The sequence below is a fragment of the Rhinolophus ferrumequinum genome, chromosome 13 (genome assembly GCF_004115265.2).
Source record: "Rhinolophus ferrumequinum isolate MPI-CBG mRhiFer1 chromosome 13, mRhiFer1_v1.p, whole genome shotgun sequence".
NCBI classification, from domain to species: Eukaryota; Metazoa; Chordata; class Mammalia; order Chiroptera; family Rhinolophidae; genus Rhinolophus; species Rhinolophus ferrumequinum.
In genome coordinates, this window is record NC_046296.1 from 60,643,840 (window position 1) to 60,668,363 (window position 24,524).

General features: G+C 44.1%; 1 protein-coding gene across 1 annotated transcript in view; it reads right to left on the bottom strand.

Annotated features, from left to right (window-relative positions):
- Window positions 1-24,524, bottom strand: part of VSNL1 (visinin like 1) — an 85,543-nt gene that overhangs the window by 39,749 nt on the left and 21,270 nt on the right. The window contains exon 2 of the mRNA XM_033125466.1: window positions 11,678-11,844. Within this exon, the coding sequence (XP_032981357.1) occupies window positions 11,678-11,839 (162 nt within the window). The 5' untranslated portion in view covers window positions 11,840-11,844. The remainder of the gene's footprint in view (window positions 1-11,677; window positions 11,845-24,524) is intronic.

Genomic DNA, 24,524 nt, shown 5'->3' on the forward strand with positions numbered 1-24,524 from the left:
GACAGGGATCATGGCCACTGGTTCATTTCAGTATCCTCAGATCTTAATTTAAACTTGAAGAATATATTTAATGAATAAATAAATGTATACAGAGATAGATGGATAAATGGGTGGATGGATGGATGGATGGTGGATGGATGGATGGATAGACGGATGGATGGATGAATGGATAGACGGATGGATGATGGATGCATGGATGGATGGATGGATGATGGATGGATGGATAGATGGATGATGGATGGATGGATGGATGGATGGATGGATGGATGGTGGATGCATGGATGGATGGATGGATGGATGGGTAGACAGATGGATGATGGATGGATGGATGGATGGATGGATGGATGGATGGATGGATGAAATGCAAAGACCAAACAGTCACTCTGCATTAGTAAACACTACTATGAGTGTGCTTATAGGTCCTATGTCTCAGCATCTCTCATTCATTGTTAGGTGTTTGTCCCTCATGTGATGTTGTATTTGCCTAATGCCACCACAGTCTCACTCTTCATGAGATATTCAAGTCATGTGGGCAAGTAAATGCCTCTGCTGTCAAACTGACACAAGGAAAGAAACAGAAGTGTGAATCATGGTCCAGCAGCACACCCTGCAGAGGCACCCCAGTGGGGCTAACGAGTGGGAGAGTAGGTGCAGGAAGATGGTAGAGGTGACAGGAGGGTCTTATGCTAGCACATTATGGACAACAGCTTCTTGTATTTAAAAAAACAAACCCTACTGCCTGACACAAATGAAGTGACCAATCATCGGGATCTTTATGGCCAGAGTTTAACTGCCACGCCAGCTTGGACTTCCCATGAGAGAAAAAAAATATTCTTCAGTCATGTTGAAACCTCATGAGTCTGTTGCACTCCTTTGGACTTTTATCCTAACTAAGGCACCCACATAAATGAATTAAATGTGTGTGTGCGTGTGTGTGTGACTACACACACATACTCTGGAAGGTCTTCGTTTCCTGCATTGACAGTTATGAATTCAACAGAGTTTTGGTCCTTCAAGGCAGTGAGTCATTCATCCATTTAAACAACAAAACACATTAACATATGTCCCTCACCCAAAACAACAGAGCATCTTCAATGTATTTGAAGTCTTAAGAGGAGATGATCAGACTGATTCTTAAGAAAATGATTATCTCTGCTTGATATATACTATTGTGTTAATTCTTTATCAACTGGAATTCTGAGCTACCCAGAGCTTTCTCCATCAGTCTGACTACCAAGATATGTCTATTTAGGTGGCCGACCTAGGTGTCTAATGCTACCCACTTTCACATGTCCCCACCATGTCCTCATCCTGAACAGACAATATTTCATCCAACTCATTTCATCCCTTGACTCTAAGACATCCCCTGACTCTTCCCAGTTGGTCTTGCCTTATGTAATCTCCCCCAAAGTCAGCTAGATCCTCATCCAGGGAGTTACCCTGGCAACCCAGCTGTGTCATCTTGAAGGATGTCTCCAGGCACCAGCTTCTGAGTCTGCAAGAGATCTGACTGGGGCCGAGCTGCAAAGCCCCAACGGATTAGCTTTAACACGTTGTCATCATTTATTGTGCTCCTGGTAGACATGTCACATTTTTTAAAAGAACATGGATAAAAATAAGTCCTACCTTGACTATGCAGTGAGATTTACTTAGAAAGCAGACACGGCTATCTATTTTCATCTCTGTCTTTTATGGTCTACCTCGCATTTCTCCTAAATGAAAATCCTTTCAGTTTTCACATTTTTCTTTAACAATCTCATTACCGACTCTAACATAAGCAGTCTAATTTTCAAGTCTTCAGATAGCTCTTTTATATTAAACATCTTGAGTTTTTACATTTTATCCTTTCATTTCCTATTTGGGAAAATAGTATTTAGGAAGTTCATTGACTACTCTCTTTGCTGACAAAGTGCCTCACACACTCATAAGAAACGTAGCTACCCATGTGACTCTGAGAATGGGGATACTAGTATGTTATCCTGTTCTGCTGCATCCTCCTTATTTAAACATTCTATATCAAAATGGTTCATTACGAATCTCTGTCGATTTATTATTCTGGATAACACGCTATAACACGTTTCATTCCTTTCATTTATTCTTCAAATTGAATTTCAGTTAAGCTATCAGACAGAGTCCTTTATTTAGTTATTAATTTGCTTTATCAACCAACTAATTTTTTGTTATTGGGAGCTGGGGACACAGAGATGAATAAGACACAGTCCCCACCCCCATGGGTAGTTGGATAGGAAAACTGCCATGAGGCCAAGTGACCTGTGGTTCAGAGACATACATGTCTAGCAGAGATCTAGTGACAGTTCCACTTGGTTTCTAGAATCTTGGCATTAGAAGGGAATCTGAGAGGTCATATAGCTTTCTCTCTCATTTTACAGAGGAATACACTAAGGCCCTGCCTACCTTTCCAACTCCTGCCCTTCTGTCTCTTATCCCCTCATGTCCTCTGTTCAGCCACATGGAACTTCTTTCTGTGCACTTACATGGAGTTCACTCTCATCTCTACCTTGGTACCGTATTTAATTCATTTCTATGTCTGTGGAGAAAAGTAGGCGATATAGCTCGAAAATGGCCCTCTGTCTCTCTTCCCCTCCCCCAAGCTCCCAAAGCTCCGACTGACCCATAACCTCGTAACTCTTGGGTTGTCCTTGCATTTGTCTGCGTGGAAGGCTTTCGCCTCCCCCGGCCCCCTCCACCACACACACACACAGATGGCATGGGACGTCCATGGGTGTCCTACCTGTGGATCCTCCCAGAGTTTAGTGCAGCAACAAGGTACAGACAATAAATGCTTGATGAATACCTCAGTCAACTCTGGCTCTAAGTCATTCGCTTAAAGGCACCCTGGGAGCTCCTACAGCTCCACTCACTGAGTCCCTGGGAACATTTACAAGGAAGTGAAAAATAACTTCCCAGTCCTGGTAGTGTCATTATGTTGTTTTAAGAAGAACACAACCCCAAGTCACCAGAATTTTTCATGGTCATCTCGCACATCCAGCAGGAAACCATCTGTCCGACTGTCATCAACATCCGGGGCTTCAGGACTTCGCCGTCACTTGATGATCTCTGTGACTGGGCCCCACTCGCATCTCCAACCTCACTTTTCCCCTGGTACCTCTTTGGTCCTCTGACATTTCAGCCAACACAGCTGCCTGCTGTTCCCCACACCATCGCCGTCTCCCTGCCCTGTCCCCTTGCTTAAACCTAAGCATCCCTTCTCTTAGGAATGTCATCCTTGCAGCTGCAACTCCTACCTATACTTCAAAGTATCTTGAAATCTTCAGTGAAGATATTTATATAGAAATTCACGAGGCTAGAATATAGGCACCAGTCTTGGGACAACTATCGCTTTCTCTATTATCTCTTAGCTATCAATATAGATTGTTCTAGTAGGCTGCAAGCCCTTTAAAACGAGTGAGCCAGTCTCACTGAAACTGCATTCCCCATAGTTCTTGGCTGCAGACTTTTATAGATACTGCCCGGTAGTGTTTGTGGAAGGTGGATAACTGCTAGGAACTTCTCGGTATTACTATCTACAAAGGGAGTCCAGTCTCCTAAGACAGAGTTACTAAGGCCCCTGGACATTTCGCAGATGGATTTAGGGCTGGTTTACGGCTTACCTCCCCCAGCTCTCCCCATTTACACCAGGACTGCATTTCATATGGGAGGGGAGAAGCCGACAGAGCACAGCAAGGATTCACAGCAACTTCAGGGCAGTCACAGATGGGACCTCAAGCTCCTTAACCACCCTGGGAGACAAACAAAAGTCCAAGAACCATTCCCAGGGGAGACACGAGAGCAAATAGTAAGATGGAGAGTTTTCTTCTGGCAGGTGCTTGGTGGGCCACAGGAGGGGAGAAGGGAAATGCTTCACAACAACGTGGGTCAATGGCACCAGGTCCAAGTCCCTCTCACCCTTTCAAAGGGGCAGAAAAACCCAATAATGTGAAACAGATGTACCAGGAGAGATCCAGACATGATTTTGTATCTTCAAGTCGATCCTGTAGTACACAAGGGCTATTTCTTCTTCTTTGGCTCTATTTCCAATTAGAAATGGATTGTCCTTTAACAATTAGCTGCAGATAATAGCTAAGGGGAGAGTGGGTCTTCCTGGCTTAAAACCTCCATAATCAGGCTGGAGTTGAGACACATCCTTTGGGCTGTTAAATGAAGCCATTAAGAAACGGCTCCATCTTGAACTGCCCCGCCCCTTTCCAAGGGCTTCAGTTTCCTCCTATGTAATGGAGGGCGGGATGGGGTGTGGGGAGGTGGGGAGTAGAGTGAGAGACTCCTAAAGGACTATTTCCAACCTTATTCTGAGAACAGAGGAGTTGAGGTACCATCTAAGCGCATTCCTTCACATGCCATGGCTACGATGGCCATTGATATCTCTCCAACTGACACCTGCCCTATCACAGGAAAGCAAACTCCCAAGGTGTGGAAGCCATCCAAAAGAATTTCACACCCCTTGAGACAGGAGAAGGTTATCACTTCCAACCCTCTGGGATAAAGGCTCTCTCTAATGCAAGACGCGCGGGTGGCTAGCTATTCCCTGAGACAATCTCCCTGTAATAAAATGCCTTTGGAACCTCACATGGGACCTCATTTTCCTAAAACTGTAACTTTATTGTCATCTCTTCCTGGAGATTTCAGACCCCAGCTCTTGTTCTCCACACTGATTCAAGTTGAAGTGAAGCCTCGATGGTGTTGGCAAACATTCCAAACGGAAATGAATTCCCAGGTTCTCACTAAAAATCGCAGCATCCTCACCAGCTCAATCTGGACGACATTTTGTGTCTTATGTAACGTCTACTTCTCAACGGAATTAAAATGCTTTTGTATATAGCCCTGCCCAGCAAATTTTTAATAAGGCCTACTCCTAATTACCTTGTAAGCATGAGCAGAATCTGCATCCCTGAAAACTGATCTTCCCCAAATCATTTTTGAGCCAAGACTTTTATTTTCAAAATTGATTCGATTCTGATATTGAGAAGCCACAATAGCCATCTCTGTCACATTCTCTTGTAAAATAATATCTAATGGGGAGCCAGCTCTTGAGGCTGTTGGGAGCCAGGGCAGGCTGCCCTCAGACATCCCACAATAGCATATTAACTATTTTGAATTAAAATCACTTGAGAAGTGGCAGGGGCAGAAGGAGCTGTTGGACCTTCCTCTGTGTCTGTAAATGCAGGAAATAAACCTCCACTTGAAAGGTGCCCTCTCTGCCATAAAAGGGCTAAGATGCAGAGCAGTCAGACTATAGACTAGACAACCTTATCGCCAGAGAGAGGGAATGCAGAGCTGAGAAGCTCATATAAACAAACCCTTGTCGATTTTACTCTTTTACTGCCCTAAGCCTCCGTTCTACTTAAATTCCTTACTAATAGCATAAACCAACACCTGTGTTCCTTTGTCTTGTCAAACTCTCCACAAATTTATTGTTCCTTTTTGTAAAGGGGAGATAAATGGCCTGCTCCACTTCCCTCCCAGAGAATTATTCTTTTAATTCTCCCCGTCTGCACATAATAAAATTTGAGATTTTTCTCCTGTTATTCTGCCTTGTGCCAATTTTATTAGTAACTTAACTGTAAGCACTCCGGAAAAGTAGAAGGGGGGATTCCCTTTCCTGGACAATGCCAAAGCCCAAGAGACTGGGGCTGTTTGGTATCTGGAAGTTTCGCCATGCCCAGGTACCTAAATCTAGCAACTGATCAGTCTTACCTGGGTAAGATGATTCACTGTTTACAAAGCATATGACGTATGCAAGGCTCAGAGTATTATCCCCATTTGACAGATGAGGAAACTGAGAGCCTAGTGGTTTGTTGATTTATTTAACAAACCTGTAAGCATCAGACTCTTCCAAGTTCACATGGCTATTGTATGGCAGAGCCAGGTACATCAGCCTTCTGATTAAACCACATCACGTTTATAGGTATTCAGGCAAAACACCGACAGCCGTAGTGTAGGCTCTGGGGAATGGAGAAGGGCTCCAATGAATGAGGAGGTGAGAAAAGCTTGCAGAATTGTGCAGTAAAACCATAATGTCCTTGCAAAAGGAGATGGGGGAGACCAAAGTCGTAGGAACCCAGAGGAGGAAGAGACTCTTCTGGCTTGAATGAGGAGATCAAGAAAGGCTCTCCCAGATTTTGAGAAATGAAAAGCATTATAGAAAAATAAGATGATATTCCAGTTCCATCAGGCTTTGAGCTTATTGAGGGTGATTCCCAGGATAATGTCTGTCTTACAGAAAGCACAGGGGAAATGCGTCTTGAATGAATGAATGAATAAACCCACTCTTCTATGAATAAGCTGGAAGTGCATTTGTGAGTGACCAAATTGCAAAAGCTCTTCAGGAAACGACCACTTGGAAGGATATGGAATGACTTGGCAGAACTCTTCTCTTATATGCAAGTACATTTTACTAAAATTCAAACCGTTGAAGCAGGGATGATCCAATTGTTCTCTAGCCCCCACCCACCACCACCATCTGTCTCAGGTACAGGTCCAAGTTGCCTACCACTCCTGAGGAGGAGTATTGGTGCAATGGTTTTCACTTGGTGGAAAAGCAGAGGCTTAGAAATGGACTGGCACAAGAAGAGCCTTTGGCCATTTTGTTACATCTGAAACTATCTCTTTCTTCATCTGCAAAATCATAAGTAGCAGGGACTGAGCAGGTGGAAGTGTGTCAGGGACACCGAGTGATGGTGGAACTGAATAAAGAAAGCACCTTGAATGCCACACGTTATCCTGTATGGCAGTAGGGGACTGGCAAGCACGCCGAGCTCAGTGTCTAAGAATCTGCGATGGGAATGAGGCTAGCATAGCCTCGTGATGGGTCCTGCCCTGGTTGCTGTCCCCTCCTGGAACACATGGTAGACTATTGATTAAGGCACATTTGCCAATTGAACCTCAATAGACCCTCTTCTGTAGATCATTTTTGCTGCCATTGGCATTGGCATGTAAAAGAAAACCTATTTTCCATCTTAGCTCTCTGAGAGTAAACGAGTAGGTTATAAATCATGGTGGCAAAAGCATCTTGTTCTAGGTTGTAAGTAATTTTCACTTTGCTCTTTCCTTTGGGACTCCATCATTGAGGTGACAGGATAGGGCCTATCATTTCCATAGTAAAGATAAGGAAACAGATTCAGAGAGGCAGAGAGCTGGCAAAGGTAGCACAGCTGGGATAGAATCTCAGAGCTGTCAGATTCTAAATCTCATGATCTTTTTTAACTGCCTCTGAACTGCCTTTTCACTTCAACCTGAACCCACCCAAATGGTCCTGATGAAAACAACCCTGACTGTCAAACTCCAAACGAATATCAGAATCCATTTGGGGCTTCACAGGACTCTGCTAGCTCTGTTACATGGTTTCTTCGGCTTTGATGTCACAGGGACTAATCAAAATAAGCTGGCATCAGCCTTCCAAGGAAAAGGACCTGGGATAGGGCCACTTCCTCACACAGTTGCTTGCTCTTCCCCAGGGTCTGTTTTCTTTTGAAACTGTGGCCAGTTCAGTGAAAATATAGTTCAAATCGCAAACTCTCAATCTTAGTTTGTATTCTCGACTTGGCAATCACTCTGATGGTCAGAAACAGGACACTCTCATGAGGGAAGACATCAGCTACTCGGTTCTTCATGACAAAATGCAAAAGCTCCCTTTCCAACCTGTCATAGCAGTGCTGGGGTGGGGATGAGGAGACATCTCCTGTAACTTCTGTGCCTGGAGACACAGATATCCCTGCATGTGCCGGAGGGCCGGTGCATTCCTGACAGAAAGCATCCTTACATCAGATACAGAGGGCTTTGGGTTTGCACACGAGAAGTTTGTGACAGAGAAGAAACGGGTACTGTGTTAGTCTGCTAGGGCTGCCCAGCAGAGTACCACAGACTGGGAGGCTCAAACAACAAAAATAAATTTTCTCATGCTTCTGGAGGGTAGTAGTCCAGGATCAAGGTGTTGATAAGGTTGGTTTCTCCTGAGGCCTCTCTCCTTGGCGTGTGGATGGCTGTTTCCCACCTGCGCCTGCACAGCAACTTTTGTGCATGTCTGTGTCCTAATCTCCTCTTCTGATGACATCAGCCATGATGGATTAGGGCTCAGTCTAATGACCTCATTTTAACTTAAAATTACCTCTCTCTCCAAATACATCCACATTCTGAGGTACTGGAGGTTAAAAAGTCAACATATAAATTTGGGAGGGAGGAAGGCACAGCTTAGCCTATCATAAGTATAAAGCTTGAAAAAGGTAAAAACTATCTACTCAGAGACGTTTTACCTTCTAAAAAAACAAAGAGAAAAGTCCTCCATGCCTGCATGAATTAACTTCTTATTTTAATATCCCACTTTGAAATTCACCTCTTCTTTCCACTCTTGCCCCACCAGTAAGCATTCATGTCGTTCTGCCTAATATTGCGGTTGATTGTGTCTTCTCCGCTAGCCCATGAGATCCTGAAAGCAGGCAGGACTGTCCTTTAGTTACTTCTCGATGCCTCCCCCACAAGGCTTCCCGAGGAGATCACAGCCCACATTTAAGATATTCACTCAACAAACGCTTGCTGATGCTCGTTCTGTGGCAGGCTCTGTGCCAGCCACTGGTCTAATGGTGACTGAAATGAGGTGACAGTGGTCTATAGGACTGAAGAATGAAACTTGTATCAAACCAGGAAGGACCATGCCCAGATCTGTGTTTTTCAAAGCTCAGTCCAGCAGGTAGATGGTGGAGGGGATGGAGGGGGTTGAGGAGAAGCTGCCATGGGAATCCATCCGACAGGAAGGGCTGTGTGCTGCGGTGAGAGCCAGCATACCCACTTTTAATGTCCGTCCTGCCTTCAGTCTGTTTGTGACACTGGACAAATGGCCTCATTTTTCTGAACCTCAGTTTTAAACATTCTCAGACACAGACTTAATGAAAGAGGTCCTTTATATTTTGGATGCAGATGCTTCTAAAGTTGAGGGCCTGGGGCTCCTGGCTTGGCAGAAGGGCCTCTTCCATTATCCTGGCCCTCCTGACACCCTCATCAGAATTGGTTCTGCAGCAGTGAGGTAACGCTCCTGGAGCCTCAAATGGGTCAGGTCGGCGGCAGTAGACATGCCAGGCTGACCACACAGACAGGAGGGCAGAGGCCTCAGGCAGTATTGCTTGTTAAGCTGGATTCCAGGATGGCTCAGGGTCTACACTGAGCTAGATGGACCCACTGAAAAGTGCCTATTCACCAGGATCGGGGCTGTGTCTTGCTGAATATTTGCACTTTTCAGCAGCATTAAAGGAAGGTTTTTCTTGTCGGCCCCTCTCCGGGGCCTTATTATATAATCCACATCTTTTCCTGTGCTTCTCCCTTCCAGCGTATCAGATGTGTCTTTTTTTTCCTCTCTCTTTTTTTTTCTGTGCATGTGGCATATTCCCTGTGATTTCTCTTTGTATTATGTCCTTGGACAACTCTGGAAGGAGAGGAAGACTTTGCCTGCTTTCTGACTATTTGATACAAGAGCTTGAATATGGCTGTTAAGAAGCTACCCAGAACCCAGACTCCACCAAGAAAGTCATATATTCCCTTCCTGGAACAAAAAGATCCACGCTGGGGTGGAGTGGGGGCAGTGGGGGTGGGGAATGGTGATGGTACATATACCTCATTGTACCACAAAACACTGAGCTGTGTTTAATGTTTCCATCCTTCCCCGGCCCCACACCTGGAGGCGGGTGTGTTTTCAGTGCTGAGCACTTCCAGTATGTAAATGAAATACATCATTTCCTGCCTTTCAACTATTTCTTCAAAGGCAAAAGTCCTCTCTTTTTAAACAAATAGTGAGGGACACTGTTTAGCACTCAGAGCTCTCTTAAACATAGAATGACAGCTTGCATAACCTTTAGTGACAGGGAAGTGGCTTTGACAAATCTTATTTGTCTGTAGTTTCCTTAGGGCTGAGAGTAAAGACAGTTCTGAGGCTCGGGCTAACTTCTGGGTGACAAAATAGTAGACGAAATGACTCTGAAAACTATGGAGAGTGGTCTGTATAAAAATCTAGGGACACGCATACCATCACACTTCTCTGCAAAAGCAATTTATTATCAGTTGAATAATAAATGCATTTCTCAGCACTTCTACATAAAAGATCTTCACATGCTAAAAACAAAGTACTCAGCTCTTCTTGGAAACGTCCCAGTGATCTTATAACCTGCACACCGGCCAGTATATGTGTAGCTTTCCACACATATTTGAGGAGATAGTTTTGTATATACCTAGTGCCCTCAGGTGCTAAGCTCTTGATTAATGATAATTCTGGGTCCCTGACACTCATCAGTGGTCCATGCAGGGTCAGTGAGCTTTTAATAATGACATAAGCACCTGCAAACTCATCACCCAAAACCATAGGTATGACTTTGACTCACTCTGTGTGTAACCAAGCGGCCGTACCCCCATCTTACCCCTTCCTGCTTCCCCACTTGATATAATCATCAGTCTGAATCCTGTGTTCACCACTCGCTTGCTTTTCTTTTTATATGATTTTATTGCATTTATTTATAGTCATAAAATATATTTTTATCTTATTTGCGTTTCATTTGGAATATTGAGACTTAGTTGATGCACGTAATGTTTTTAGTGTTGCTACAGTTCAACTGCTTTGACTGCTGTGTGGATATGCTTGTATAACACAGTTTATTTTCCACTCTCCCTTGGATGGGCATTTGGGTTGTTTCCCAGCTTTGCTATTGTGAACGGAGCAGCTATGAGCGTGACTATTATTATACATGTCCCTCCTTGTACATGGATGGGCTATGTCAAATGTTCAACTGCAGGAGATAATGACAATGTTTGCTTTTACACAATCACTGCCCCACCCCCATCCCACACACACATACACACATACACACACACATGTGGATGTTTCATATTGCGCGAATGGACACTTGCTACACGTAAGTGATAAAATCAGTATTGTCTATTTGGTATTTTCATCAGAGGAAGTTAAAAGAAAAACAATGCATTTCTTCCACAAGGCTCACATAGAGAGTGCATAGACACAAAATGAAAGGTCTTAGATCATGCCAAATCTAGAACCAACACAACGAATAAACTCAGACAAAGCAAAACCATACCACTGCAGTAGAAATGGTACCTCCCGTGGCACAGTTTCATCTAATGTCCAGGGCAAGATTAGCTTCTAGTACCAGATGCTGGGTTAAGAGCCCATGTTGTAGACATCGGGTCCTGGATGTTCACCGGAACTCCCACCCCCTTCCAAACGCAAAGTGGTGGGTGGGCTCTGGGTTTCTTTCTTATTGGCAAATAGGAGGACCTTTCTAAATCCCTCCCAAATATTTTCTCTTCAACTAAGGGAGGTCCAGATACCTTTAACAAGCTGACCAATAGCGTAACTAGCAGCTTGTCAATAAATCTCAGCAAACAACATTATACGAAATTTTTAATGTTCTTTCACTCTCTAAACGCTAGTGAGTGTTTGGATTGAACAATGACTCTTCTTGTTCAGAAAATGCTCAACTTATCTCTGGAACAAAACACACCCCTTTGCAGTTTTAAATTTGTCCATTTTTCTTTTTGGGTCAAACAAACTGGCTACTTTGAGTTATACTTGCCCGTGACGCTACATTTTATGAAGACAATGTTTTCTGGCCTGAAGAAAAAAAGAGGTTGGAAAACAACTTACCTTCACGTAGAGCTGCTGGAATTCCTCGAGATTCAGCCTCCCGCTTGGGCAGTCCTTGAGGAATCCTTTGTACCACTGCTTGAGCTCATGCTCGTTAAACTCTGTGCTCTTCACCAGGTCCTCCATCACTTCGGGGGCCAGTTTGCTATTCTGTTTCCCCATTGTGCCTGAAGAAAAGCAAATTAATGCAATTAGCACCATGGCTGTGGTTATTTCCAACTTGATTATGAGCCAGGCTGGAGTTCCGGGTAGTTCCGCGGTGGGAACTCCCTCCAGGCTGTGTGATCAAACGCTCCCCAAGTCTATTTCCTTCTATTTGGTATTCTAGAAAAGAGATGAACTCTTCTCACAGCTCAAAAGGCTGTAGGGCTCCTCCTCTGTCACGTGTCATCGTTCACGTGGCATTGACTACAATATGGGAAGGCAACCACCTCTTTTTATGCTACTCATGTAAAGTATATGGAAACTGTTTATATTCTCCTTCTATGTGTTGAGTCCATTAGCATTTGCTGCCCAGGTGTCTAATTCCACGTTTAGTTTGTGGGGATATTAAGTGGGATTATTGACAAGAACAGTAAGAAGGCTTTATAGTCAAATGATCGAATGTGGCTTGGAAAATCTGATCAGCAATTGTAAAGAGTCTCAGTTGCTCTAATTTTAAAGTCGCAGCTTTAAAAAAAAAATGGAAACAGCTCTTTCTTATTAGTCACATTAATTCTCTCTTTCTCTTCTCATTTTCAGAGACTTCCTACAACATTGTTTTCAGTGTTGACCAACTCGTGGTGAATTTTTTGAAAGATTGGTTGGTGAGTTTCACCTGACATAATTTCATTCTTTTATTATTGCTGCTAGTAAGTAAAAATAATGGTACATAAAATAATGTTACCTTATTGATTATGTGTCAGGTTGTGTGGCCATTATCACAGTGGAGTGTAGGTAAAAAAAAAAAAAAAAGCATGGTTTGGAGTCATTCCTGATTTTTACTCCTGATTTGGCCATTTACTATGTCTGTTACTTAGGACAATATTAATTAACGACTTTATCTTCAATTTCTTCCTTAACAAGGTATACCTAGTAACAAAACGCTTTCAGATTTACTGTTATGGCGAATTAAGAAATAGGTAAGTAAATAAAGATAAACAAGATACTCCAAAATTAAAATAGTTGGTGTATTAGGGCAGAAAAACTAAGGATGATTTAAAAAATATTTCTCCTTTTAAGTTTTGGTTTTATAATTTAAAAACCGAAAACAAAACAAGTTAACCACAGGTTGATTTTAAAAAGTTTAAGTAAACTGGAATATCGGAAGGACTGCCATGATAAAGCAAAATGTCACAAGAACTTTAAAATCCTGTTGGAGGAGACCAAGGTAGATTTTGAAGAATTTACCCAAGTGGACCTGGTCCTTCAGCGTGCTTGAGATACATTCGCTCCCAGGCTCTAGGCAGGTCTACACTTGCAATAGCCCAGAAAGGATAATCTCATCACATACTTTGTTATTATGTTTTTTACCTTCTTCTAAGACAGATTCCACACCCATTGTCAGTAACCTGCCCTAACACCGAACAATCCTTCCACTGAAATGAAACCAAACCACTACCACCAGGAAAGGCTTCTTTCTTGGCACCGCCCCAACGGCACACAGCATGGTGGCGGGATACCATTAAGATGGCCATGTGTGTTCTAGGTTCTTCTGTTTGAGGATTAGCAACTATGCTAATCATGGAGCTTCTCTACTTGTTTTTGCTCTTAATTTCAAGTTCCAAGTCTCCTATTAACAACTATCTCTTAATTATAAGTTACTGTGGAATTCCACAGCTGGATATGGAAATCAAGTGGGTACTCAGGTGTCAGGTTTAATTAATCTAGCTAAGAAAACTGTAATTCATGATTATCCTGATAATCAAAAGACACATTACCAAGACTTTCAGTACTTCACATTGTTCTTTTCAGTAGAGAATTACAAATTTTCTTTATTGAACTAGAATCTCACCTAATAATAACTGCTACTGAGTACTGAGTGTTGGCTGTGGGGTAGACACCGTGCTGGGTCCTTCACGAGCTTGCTCTCTGACCCTGTGACAACTCGCCAATAAAGATAATGGTAGCTCTCTCAAGATCGTACAAATAATCCATGGCAGAACTAGAATTTGAACCTGGCTTTGCAAGACACCTATTCAGTCACAGAGAGACAGGTGGATGCTTATTTTAGGAGAAGGAACGGAAGGAGCAAAAACAGGAAGTTTTGAGAGGCTGAATCAGAGTCTCTTGGCACTTAAAAAAAGGATGAGAGAAGAATCAGTCACTGTGCCAAGTCCTTGTTTGGAAAACACTGTTAGATTTACCAAAACCACAAGCTCAGAAGTGGGTTTGTATTAATGATGGGAAAATGGATTAAGGGTCATTAAAAACCGCCTCCCCCAAAGGCCTTTAGAAGGTCAGCCTGTCAGCTTCTCTTTTAGGCAAGGAAGTTTGGATTCCTTGTGGATCATTTATGATGCCTTAAACCGTTCTAGCTGCCTGGGGAGAGGGTGGTCTCTTACACACACAGGAAACATTGTCGGGACCATGAATCATAGTTCTGGAGATTCAAGTGCACAACTTCACGCTTCTTGGTTACAGTTCAGGGTTGGCACCATCATTCAGGTGTGCCTGGCATGGGTGAATAATGTAGAACATCAAGTTCTGAACTGGCTCTGAGAGGCACAGCCACTGCCCTCAAGGTCTTGCCTGGATTAATGATAAGCCTCCTTACTGGGCTCTGTGACTCCAACCCACCTTCCTTTGCATGGCTGCTTGAATGAATTTCTGAAATATAAGCCTCACCATCTAATCCTCTCCCCAAAGCCCTCAACAGTTCTCCACTCTCTCCAGGATGTAGCCCCATCTCCCTACTATGGCACAGGTCCTGTCTACTTATCTTCGTTTCCTGTCACTCTGTCTTTTCACTTCGTATTCCAGGCAATAATCACTCATTGCAGGTCCCAGGGCTTACATGCTTCCACAGGTCCATGCTTTGTACACGCTGTTCTCTTTTCTTAGAATGACACCCTCTTTGGCTGCTCAGCAGACTCTTCTTTAAGTGGCCTCATCTCATCTGCCACCTCCTCTGTGAAACCTCTGCGGACTTTCCAAGGCCAACCCAGGCATCCTTTCTTCATGGCATTCATCCATCCCCCTTCCCTTGCAAAAGCTTCCATGATCATTACTTATTTCTCTACTGGACTGTTCGTTTCTTGAAAGCGAGGACTGCCTTTTATTGATCATCCTTGGTACCTCGTATGAGGAGCTCAACAAGTATGTTTTGAGGGAATAAATGAATGAGGGCGACTGAAGTAGGTATTCAAGGACCTGTCACTGATCTTCATCACGTTGTGATATTTGATATGTTTCTTTCTGGGAAAATCAGCCTCATAATAATCTGTATGTGAGGAGAGTCAATGTAATCATAAGTATAAACATAAAGTGCAGGTAGCAGATGGCAGGAATGTTTCAATGAACTGTAGAGAAAATAGCCTGCTCTCCTGGAGGTTGTTTCCTTGTCTTTCCTCATCATTAAATTTTGAACGTCTTAAAAAATAAAAAAAATTTTTTGACCGCCTTGAAGGTGGGACCCATGTCTTGTACCTCAGTACCCTCAGTACTTGGCATACAGATGATACTTAGGTTTGATAAATGAGTGGAAAAGCATCCATGGGTTCATGTTCCCCACCTAAATCCCTTTGTTCTGGGGCTGCGGTGATATGGGCCAAGCGGTATCTTACATTATGGGACCAGGATGACAGAAAGGGTAAAAATGACAGTAAAGCTTCTCAGGTTCCCAATGAAAATATTCCATGACATAATGTGAGGTAGAGTTCACCCAGCTCTTTCTCGCTGATTCTGTGATCTTGGGTCAGATCCTTTCCTTCCCTGTTGCACAGTTTCCCCCTTTGAAAAATGAGTGGGTTGGACCAGATGATGTTGACGGCCCTTCCAATCCCACCATTCACTGATCTGCGACATAAATTTTGTAAATAGGAAAATTTGAGTCACATGCTTCCAACTGGCTTGTCTCATAAGACTCAGCACACGTGGATTCTTGACCTGAGAACCCGTCAGTACTTGAGTGTTTGTTACCTCACAAGGGAGGGGACAGAAACTGGAGTTATTATTTTAAAGCTACATTTCCAGCCTATAAGGAAAAATCAGCCCAGCCCCAAACCAAATAATTTCTCACTGCTTGAGCTGCAGTAAAGAGAAACTCAGTGCTAGGCACAAAATGGACTGGTGGAGGGGTTCTGGTGAGCAAGAGAAACTCACCAGGGATGGGCCTTGGCTAAAAGCCCAGCACCACTTAATTGCAAATATCCAGAAAAGACCACATTCTTATACACTGCAGTTTACAAAAGGTTTCTGAGCAACATTTACCCATATAACAATGCTGTAAGAAAGAGATAATTATCATCCCCTTTTTACTGATGAGGAGTTTGAAGCTCAGAGAGATTAAGTAATTTACCCTAGCTCAACCAGCTAGTGAAAAGCTTTGTACAGAACAAATGAAGTTCCTGGGAGCCCTGTTGGTTTTTCATGCAGGCCGTCTCATTCTCGCCTGGATTCTGCAACCACCTCCTAACTGGTCTTCCTGCTTTGAGTTTTGCCCACTTCTCATCCACTTCCTACCCTGTCTTGATAGCAGGATTGCAGAGCAGAAGAGGCAGAGCATGTAAGAGTGCCCTTAGGAAAGAACTGGGAGACTTCCTGGAGGAGGAAGCAGGCCCACCAGGGGAAGTGAAGCACCCAAGAGCGTCTTTCCTCCATAAAGCCTTCTGGTCTTAAAAAGGATTCAAATAGAACACGTGTGTGTGTGTGTGTGTGTGTGTGTGTGTGTAGCCCTGAGCTTGTCCCTTACCCATGCTGATATCTAAGTCCACCTTCCCGGGACACAGCATGACCTGCTGCGTGCAATGAGGCACACAGAACAGCAGGTCCAGCTTCTCCTGGGCAATCTGGCCAACAGCCTGGCAGAATCTTGGCAAGATTCATGTAAAGAATGGGGGGGCTGAGAGGGAGTGGTCCAGCCACAGGCGTAGACTCACGGCAGGATGAGCACATCAATGGGGAAACAGCCCTGGAAATAGGGCTCAGAGCTGAGGAAGGAAGGGCTTTAGGGGCTCAGGTGAAAGGCTATGGAATACATGACAGTGCCAGGTGTGGACGGAGTCTTGAATGAAAGTTGAGCTGGTTCCAATGTCAGATTACCTGGGTCAGCCTTTGCTAGATCAGGTGCTCTCTTCAGGTCCTGGTGCCTCAGCTGAACATGGAAATAACTGAAAAAGACTGGCCTTGCTCATACTTTGACTCCTGCCCAGACTGCCTTTTCTTTTCCTCCCCACCTGTCTAACTCTTACTCCTTATGTCAGGCTTGGTCCCAGTTCTGTCTTCTCCATGACACTTCTCGGCAAGTGCTCATGACTTTCTTCTCCTTGTCCTTGAAAGCATGGTTTTGTATCAATAATGACCCGTGGCCTGCTTAACTCTGGGCAGCTCAGCTTGGCAGACATGGATTGATGGGCATCATCTATGAGACAGGCCTTGTGCTGGGCATTGTGGGATACAAAGACCAGACGGGTTTCCAATCTGGAGGGCTCAGAAAGGAATGCAGGAGACAGTCTCACCTCCTGGAATGTGGGACGTGGTGACTTGAATGATCATAGCACAAGAGCCCGAGGGACAGCTTCTCGCCAGACCAGGCAGCGTCACCTGTGACTGGTCCCTAGGCAAAAACTCTTAAACAGTGTATCTCACACTTGCCTGAGTACAAGAATCACCCTTGCTTGTCTTGTAAAAATATAGCTTCATCCTTTGAGGGAAATCTGTACTTTTAACAAGCAACACAAGAGAATATGACCCTCAGTCAATTTGAGAAGCACTGATAAAAACATGAATCAAAATCACAGTAGATGGCCTAAAGAGAAAAGACCCAAACCAGCGTAGACAAAACCCACATTCTCCCTGATTCCTCACTGCTCCATCTTACGTCTCCAATATGGTTTTCAAGATCCTGCATTGGGGACTAGCATTAAGAATTTAGAAATCACACAACTAGGGAAGACCAACGCCTGAAAAGATTTGTCTCTGGGCTCTTCTGTTTTATGCCCTTTGGTTTTAGGTTGGAGAGATTGAGGTTCTCTAAGATCCCATGGGCAACCGGTAACAGAGCTGAAATGAGAACACTGGTCTCTTGATCACTCCCTCAGCATGCTGTCTGCAGGCCAAACACTCAAATCCTATAAGCCAGGAGGCATGTTTATCTCTGTGCCAGGATGTTGAAACAATCCCCATCACCACCACTGTTGGATCCTATAAACAAATGACGTTAGGTTGCTTGTTTCCAGAGACTGTTAAACCAACCCTGAAAACCAAGCCTCAAAGTTGCCGAGCACATTGTGTGGGGTTTTCTCTTCTAATGTAGGCAAATATCTGACATTCTGGATCTTCCTGCTCCTCTCTCCTCATCCTTCCAAAGTCTAGTGCTCACAAGCCTCCAGCAGCATTTCCCAGAAGTCAGGGAAGGCGCTGATCACAGGCTGGCGTTTCATGCTGTCTTTGGGGACCAGAGCAGTTTCAGAAAAGGGGAGAAATCCTTTCTCATGGCATTCTTGGGTGACTACCTCAAACCCTGAACCTCATGAGATTATAGCTGAGAGGCTCGCCCACAAGCATGAAACTTGTGGGGGGCATAGGTTATACCTTTGGGGACTCAAGATGAGGAAATACTTATTTGATGTGTAATAAATGAGGAAAAACATTTTGATGGCAGTGGCAGTGGCACTATTAGAGCAAGTGATAGGAGTTTCATTCTAGAAGTATAATAAATACACGAAGGTAAAAACAGAAGTGGGCCCCAGGGATCGATAATCTGATCCAACTCCTTTGTTTTCTAGAGGATTCCTGGGGAGGTGATGGGACTGACGCCAGGGAACACAGCCTATTAGTAACAGAGCCTAGCAGAGCCCTGGCTAATACTGAGCCTTGGCAACACAACTCAGAAGCTGCTACAATGCCCAGGCCTGTGAGGTCTGGGCACTGAGATAGACTGAAGGTACTATGCGCTGCAGGACGGGAGGGCCAATCCATGTCCCCATGACCAGGGCGTGAAGAGTGGCCTCCCTCCCAAGGCTGTCCCTCTACAGCTCAGAGGCTGATTTCCTGAGGGGGTCCCACAGCCTGGGCTGGATGGGCCAGCCCTGACCCGAGGACATAACCCTCCAATCTGGCCGGGTGGTTCCAAACTAAACCCACCTGGTAACGAGGTGGCCGGAAGCTCAGGGAGTCTGATCTGAAAGGGGTCAAGTGGCCTGATCCGCCTTGGGGGTCAGACTCAACTGCCCTCTTCTTCTCCTTTCCCAGGCACAAAGAATAGGTCCCAAGTCCTGGGAAGTATGATGTAGACCAAAACAGCACTTTGGTCTAGCCCAGGTGGTAGGCTAGGACTTGGGAAAAGTTTCTGCCCAGACTCAGTTTTCCTTTTACCGCATCTTGTGGGTTCCATTGTGTCGGTCAGGACATGACGTCTTATTTTTCACTTGTACTTGGTTTAGTGGAGAAAAAAGTGTGCTGCAGTCAGACCTGAGATCAAATGGTACTCCTGCTACATACAACGTGTATGATTTGGATAAGTTACTGAGCCCACTGGCGCTTCAGTTTCCTCATTTGTCAAATGGAAATGATGACATTTACTCACTGGGTTGTTATGAGAATTAATGAGATAACTCATTGAATTCTTTCCAACAGTGCGTTCCATGTAGCAGATGTTCAACAAACAATAGCTATTATTTTCCGCATCATGGGTCCCAGCAAACTGGGCAGGTCCACAAGACAGAGAGGTGGACATTTCTAGGTTCAGGTCTAGACATCTAGGAGTCACTCTATCCTGGATACCTACACCAGGCCTGGTGTGTGTAAACAGAAGTCCATAAATTGTGAGACATGGAGAATTTTACTGTCGTTCTATGTACTCTCCTCCCTTTATGTAAAAGTGCTTCCATATCTGACTTGACAGAGGAAAGTCATCTGAGGACCCCACAGCTCTGACTAAGCATCAACTATTGAGTGAAACTTCCATCCGATTCCTCGCTCACCCGCTGAACAGAAGTGTGAGCTGATTAATAGCTGGTAACCTTTTATCTGGGGGTGTTTCAATCAGCCACCCACTTTTCTGCATCTTATTTTGACTTCCCTGCGCGTCTTGTCTGTGACTATTCTATGTGTTTCTGAGAATCAGTTTCTATGAAAGGAAACGGGCCGTCCCTGGCAGTGTCAGGACCTCACTTAATTCAGGGAGGTAACAGAGGAAATGCTTCCATTAATAATCACAGCCTTCTGTCCAACAGATTGTGTTCTAGTTGTGCTGCCAAGTCCCAGTGGGGAGGGGCCGTGGCCCTTAGCTCAGAGCAGCAGGGGGCTGTGAGAGAGAAGAGCAGAGCAGCGGCCTCCCGTCACCTGCACCGCCGAGACATCAGGCTACGAGCAGCCGTGAGCACTGGCAGTGCCAGCCCTCTCCTTGCTCTCGGAGGGAGGACTCCGATCCTGAGGGGTGAGGGACACGGCCAAGTGTCTACCGATAGTGGCGGAGTCACTCAAATCTTCTGACTCTTAGGCTCTTTCCCCTCTGAGAGCCATGTGTACCCACCCCGTTCCTAAATTGTTATCTGTACAGTAATTCTAAAAAATACCTGAACACATGTGGGTGGGTCTTAAGTACAGAGAACTTTGAAATTCTCATGTAAAGGTAGCTTTATAAAAGTAAAATATTCTGTTTAAAGGAAGTGTGATACTAAACTTATTCAACAAACTTTTACTCAATATTATCATCTATTACAAAGGTAAATGTGGCTCCCAAATTTATCTCCGGGGCAAGCCTTCCCAGAATACTAGATAATATACCTGTCTCCCTGCTAGATATTTCTACCTTTGTATCCTGTAACCACATCAAACACAACATATTCTATTCCTGTGCTTCTCTCTGGGTAAATAGCCCGGCCATCTGCCCAGGGATCCATTCCGAGCCTGGAGTTATCCAGGACTCTGCCCTCTCCTTCACATTCCTGTATCTAATCAATCATCAAGTTAAGTAGTCTGAAGACTGTACTTCCTGCCACTCTCAAATTCCGCCTACTCTCTGTTGCCATTACTTCAGATCAAGCCATCATCATCTCATCTCTCACTTTGATTATTACAATAATCTCCTAACTTGCTTTCCTATCTAAAGTCTTGCCCTCCTTAAGTCCACCTTCCACACTATAGCCAAAATGATCATGCGAAGCATAAAATCTAATCATGTCACTGCCTTGCTTACCCCTTCAGTGGCCTTCCATTATCCCCCTTCTGAATCCAATCCTCGGCATGGCGTTCAAGGCTGCTCAGCTGGGCCCACCCTGCGCCTGCCCCCACCCAGAACCTCCCTAGTGTCATCCCTCCCCATGCTCCTACCTGAGGCTCCCTCCATCTCGTCTCAAACCTCTCTGGTTGTGTACTAGCTGTTCCTTTTGCTTTAAGGAAAGTCCCATTAGTTCCACTTTGATCTTCCAGTAAACTCCAATCCATATTTCCAGACATAGTTGAGGCATCTCATCTTTGGCGATTTTATTCTCTGGCTTCCTCTTTTGCACCCTGACTCTTGTACACACTGCTGTCACCATACCGCCTGCCATGGTGGTCACCTTAAATCATGCTTGCCATCACACCAGACCCAGGCTTCCTCAAGGGCAGAGAGAATGTCAGGTTCGACTCAGCACCCAATTCCAAGCCTACCACTGAACAGGTGCCCAGAAAATGTTGTCACATCAATTAATTACAATGTGATCCCTGTCAACAAAGTGCTAGAGCTTATCAGCTGAACGACAAGAGAGAACCTATGAAACAGAGATCCGATATGACTGTACTAAGGGCCGTTATGGAGAGACCAGCAAAGTGGAGAGGGGGTGGCGGGGAGCAGAGGAAGAGGAGGAGGGGGCATTCAAGGAATCAGTAACAACATCACTTTAGGAGCTGAACAATTATGGAAAGAATTTTTTACAAAGTGGTCCTTCAAAATTATCTCAAGGAAATAATCACACAAATCTGCAGAGACTTTTATACAAGAATGTTTGCCTCAGCGTTGTGTAAAACAATAAATATGAAAAGCTTTTTATAAAACGATCTAAATGTCCACCATAGGAAACTGGCTAAATAGATTTTGGTAGAACTACACAATGGAAATTATGAACCCATCAAAAGTGATAATGTAGATCTTTATTGATTGATATGGGCTGGTATAGACTCATGTCATTTATTTCAAACACATAAATATGCAAAACAACTATGTATTTTCAAGTATAAACACTTACCTGAGGACATGTACTAAAAGCAATAGAATGGAGGAGGGGAATAGAAGTGAGTACAGAAGATAAAAAATATGTTATAAAACACAAGAGGGGCTTTGTGTAGACAATGATGGTACTGTGCCATAAACAAAGGAGTATGATTAGTTAAATAAGTGTGCTTATTTTGAGTTTTGAGATCCAAAAGAAAAAAGAGAAGACAGTGTAATACACTAAGTAAAATAAAAAAACAAGCCACAAAATGTGTGTGGAGTACCGGCTTGCTTTGCTCTATACACATGCTCAGGCTTGTGTGTGCAGGAACTTTGGGCAGTACGTAATTTACATCAAAATCTCAACAGTGGTTACAACTGTGGGATGTATAATGGTAATATTTCACTCCTCAATATCTCTCTGAACTTTTTATAGGGAGTACGTATAACATTGATAATCAGAAAAATAGATATATCAATAATTTTAACAAACGAATAAACAAAGTGCCTTCTGTTCACAAAACCATCAACCTCTGGAATGCTGGAAAGACAACTCTTTGGTGCTTTCAATTAAAGCCACTTCCTTTTCAAACAATTAATTCCCAGCAATATTTTAGAGTTCCCTTGTAGGCCAAAGACCTTTACTGCTGTGTTTCCTCCTAGTTAGTTCTGAACTAAGTGATGAAGATGGAGGAGAAACTCAGGAATATGGAGGACAAGTCTGTCACCGGCTCACCCATCTCAGCACTCTGGAGAAGCAATGATGGGGGAGACACAGTGCTGTGGGTGGATCCCTGGCCCTCGGGATAACCATGTTGGAAAACCTCTCTGAGGCTCAGTTCTGCCTTCTGTGAAACTGATGGTAATAATGCCAATCTCTTGTGCTATCACACGGTTTAAATGAGATATAAGATAGGAAAGAGCTCTCCCATGTTCACTATAATGACTGACATTCAAATTTGAAAGGTAGATAATTGAAAGACAGAAAAGATGATGATCCCACAGATTATCACTTATGGGTGCCTGAGGTCCACAGAGGGTCGGTCCACAGAGGGTCCTACTTAAAGGTAAAGCAAAGAACCAAGAAGGTGAACGGGAGCATAACTTGTCACCCCAAAATATGTCTCTTTGGCATAAGGATCCTTGTAGGCTGATTATTGTTAAGAAAGAACAGGCACAGGAGAATCTCTGAAAACTGAGTGGAAGTTACCCTTCTGAAAGAGACATTTATAAGGGAAATCTCTATTTGTCAGGCTGTCTCTAGCTTTGTACCAGGAAGCAGGAGATGACTAAATCTCTAGAAATGTTATTCATAGAGAAGGCATCTGACTTAAATCGGCATAACAACCTTACCCTTGATTGCTGTGTTTTTTGCCCCATAGCCTTCCAGAACTGGCTTCCCTCCCAACTGACATCTTCTTTTGTCTTTAGCTGGAGATGGTGGTGGCTTGGGCCATTTTGAAGAGTTACTCAGTTTTCCTGGGTATCTCCCACGTACACAGGAGGTATACATGTTATTTCACTTCTGCTTGTTTTTCTCCTGTTAATCTGTCTTTTATTTTAGAAGGGTCTTAGTAAAGAACCTAGAAGGGTAGGTGGAAATTATATTTTCTCCCTTGGAAACAGTACTATCTTTGGATACGTCTGTGGATCAACCTTCCCTGATCTCTTTTCAGGAAATGGTGATTTACCTGAAGGGATAGTCCACCATTCTGGGTCCTCAACCTGGAACTGTTGGCTTTGAAGCCAGCGGAGACCCTCAGGAAACATTTTCCAGGGCCCTCCCAAATGGCCTGCGTGGGTTTTCTGTGCTTTGACAGGTTCATGGGATGACACCTTTCCCTAAAACACCAGAGCTGGGTTTCAGTCCCAACTCTTCCAGTGTTATCCAGGGTGACCTTAGCAAAAGCCAGCTTCCTCCTTGAGCTTCAGTTTTCCCATCTCCCAAAGTTCTATGGAGGTTTCCACCTCACCTAATTCACCAGGTCATTGTAGGGAACAAACCGTGGAGGTGGTTTATCAACTGTAAAATTGTTCCTGGCTCTCAAGTTAGTGCACTTTCCAGGACATCTCAGGAAAGAAAACAAAACCCAGATATATGTAAAGAAGTAGGTTTTGTTAGGCAGGGATGAGGAGGGAGAGTAAACTGCAAACCCCACGCATGAAGGAGCAAAGGTACCTGTTGATGACACCAGCCAACGAAGATTCATAAAGAAGAAGCTGGAGGAAGGAGGCAACCATGTGCCCCTTCTGGGAGCTTTGGGAGGTGGATGTACTGGACATATTTACCAAAGGCTGCGGGCGAGTGCCGCCCCTCCCGTGAGGTTCTTCTCTTTGATGTGTTTCTCGCTCTGGTTTATGCTCATCCTGTCCTTGCTGGGCCTTTGTATGGTATCCAGCAAGGCTGGAACAAAGCGCTTTATTGTGGGCCATGAAAAATATCTTGGCTGAAAGGGACAATGCCAAGGCTGAGAGGGCTAAAATTAGACCTCCTGGTTCTGTTTGACTTGG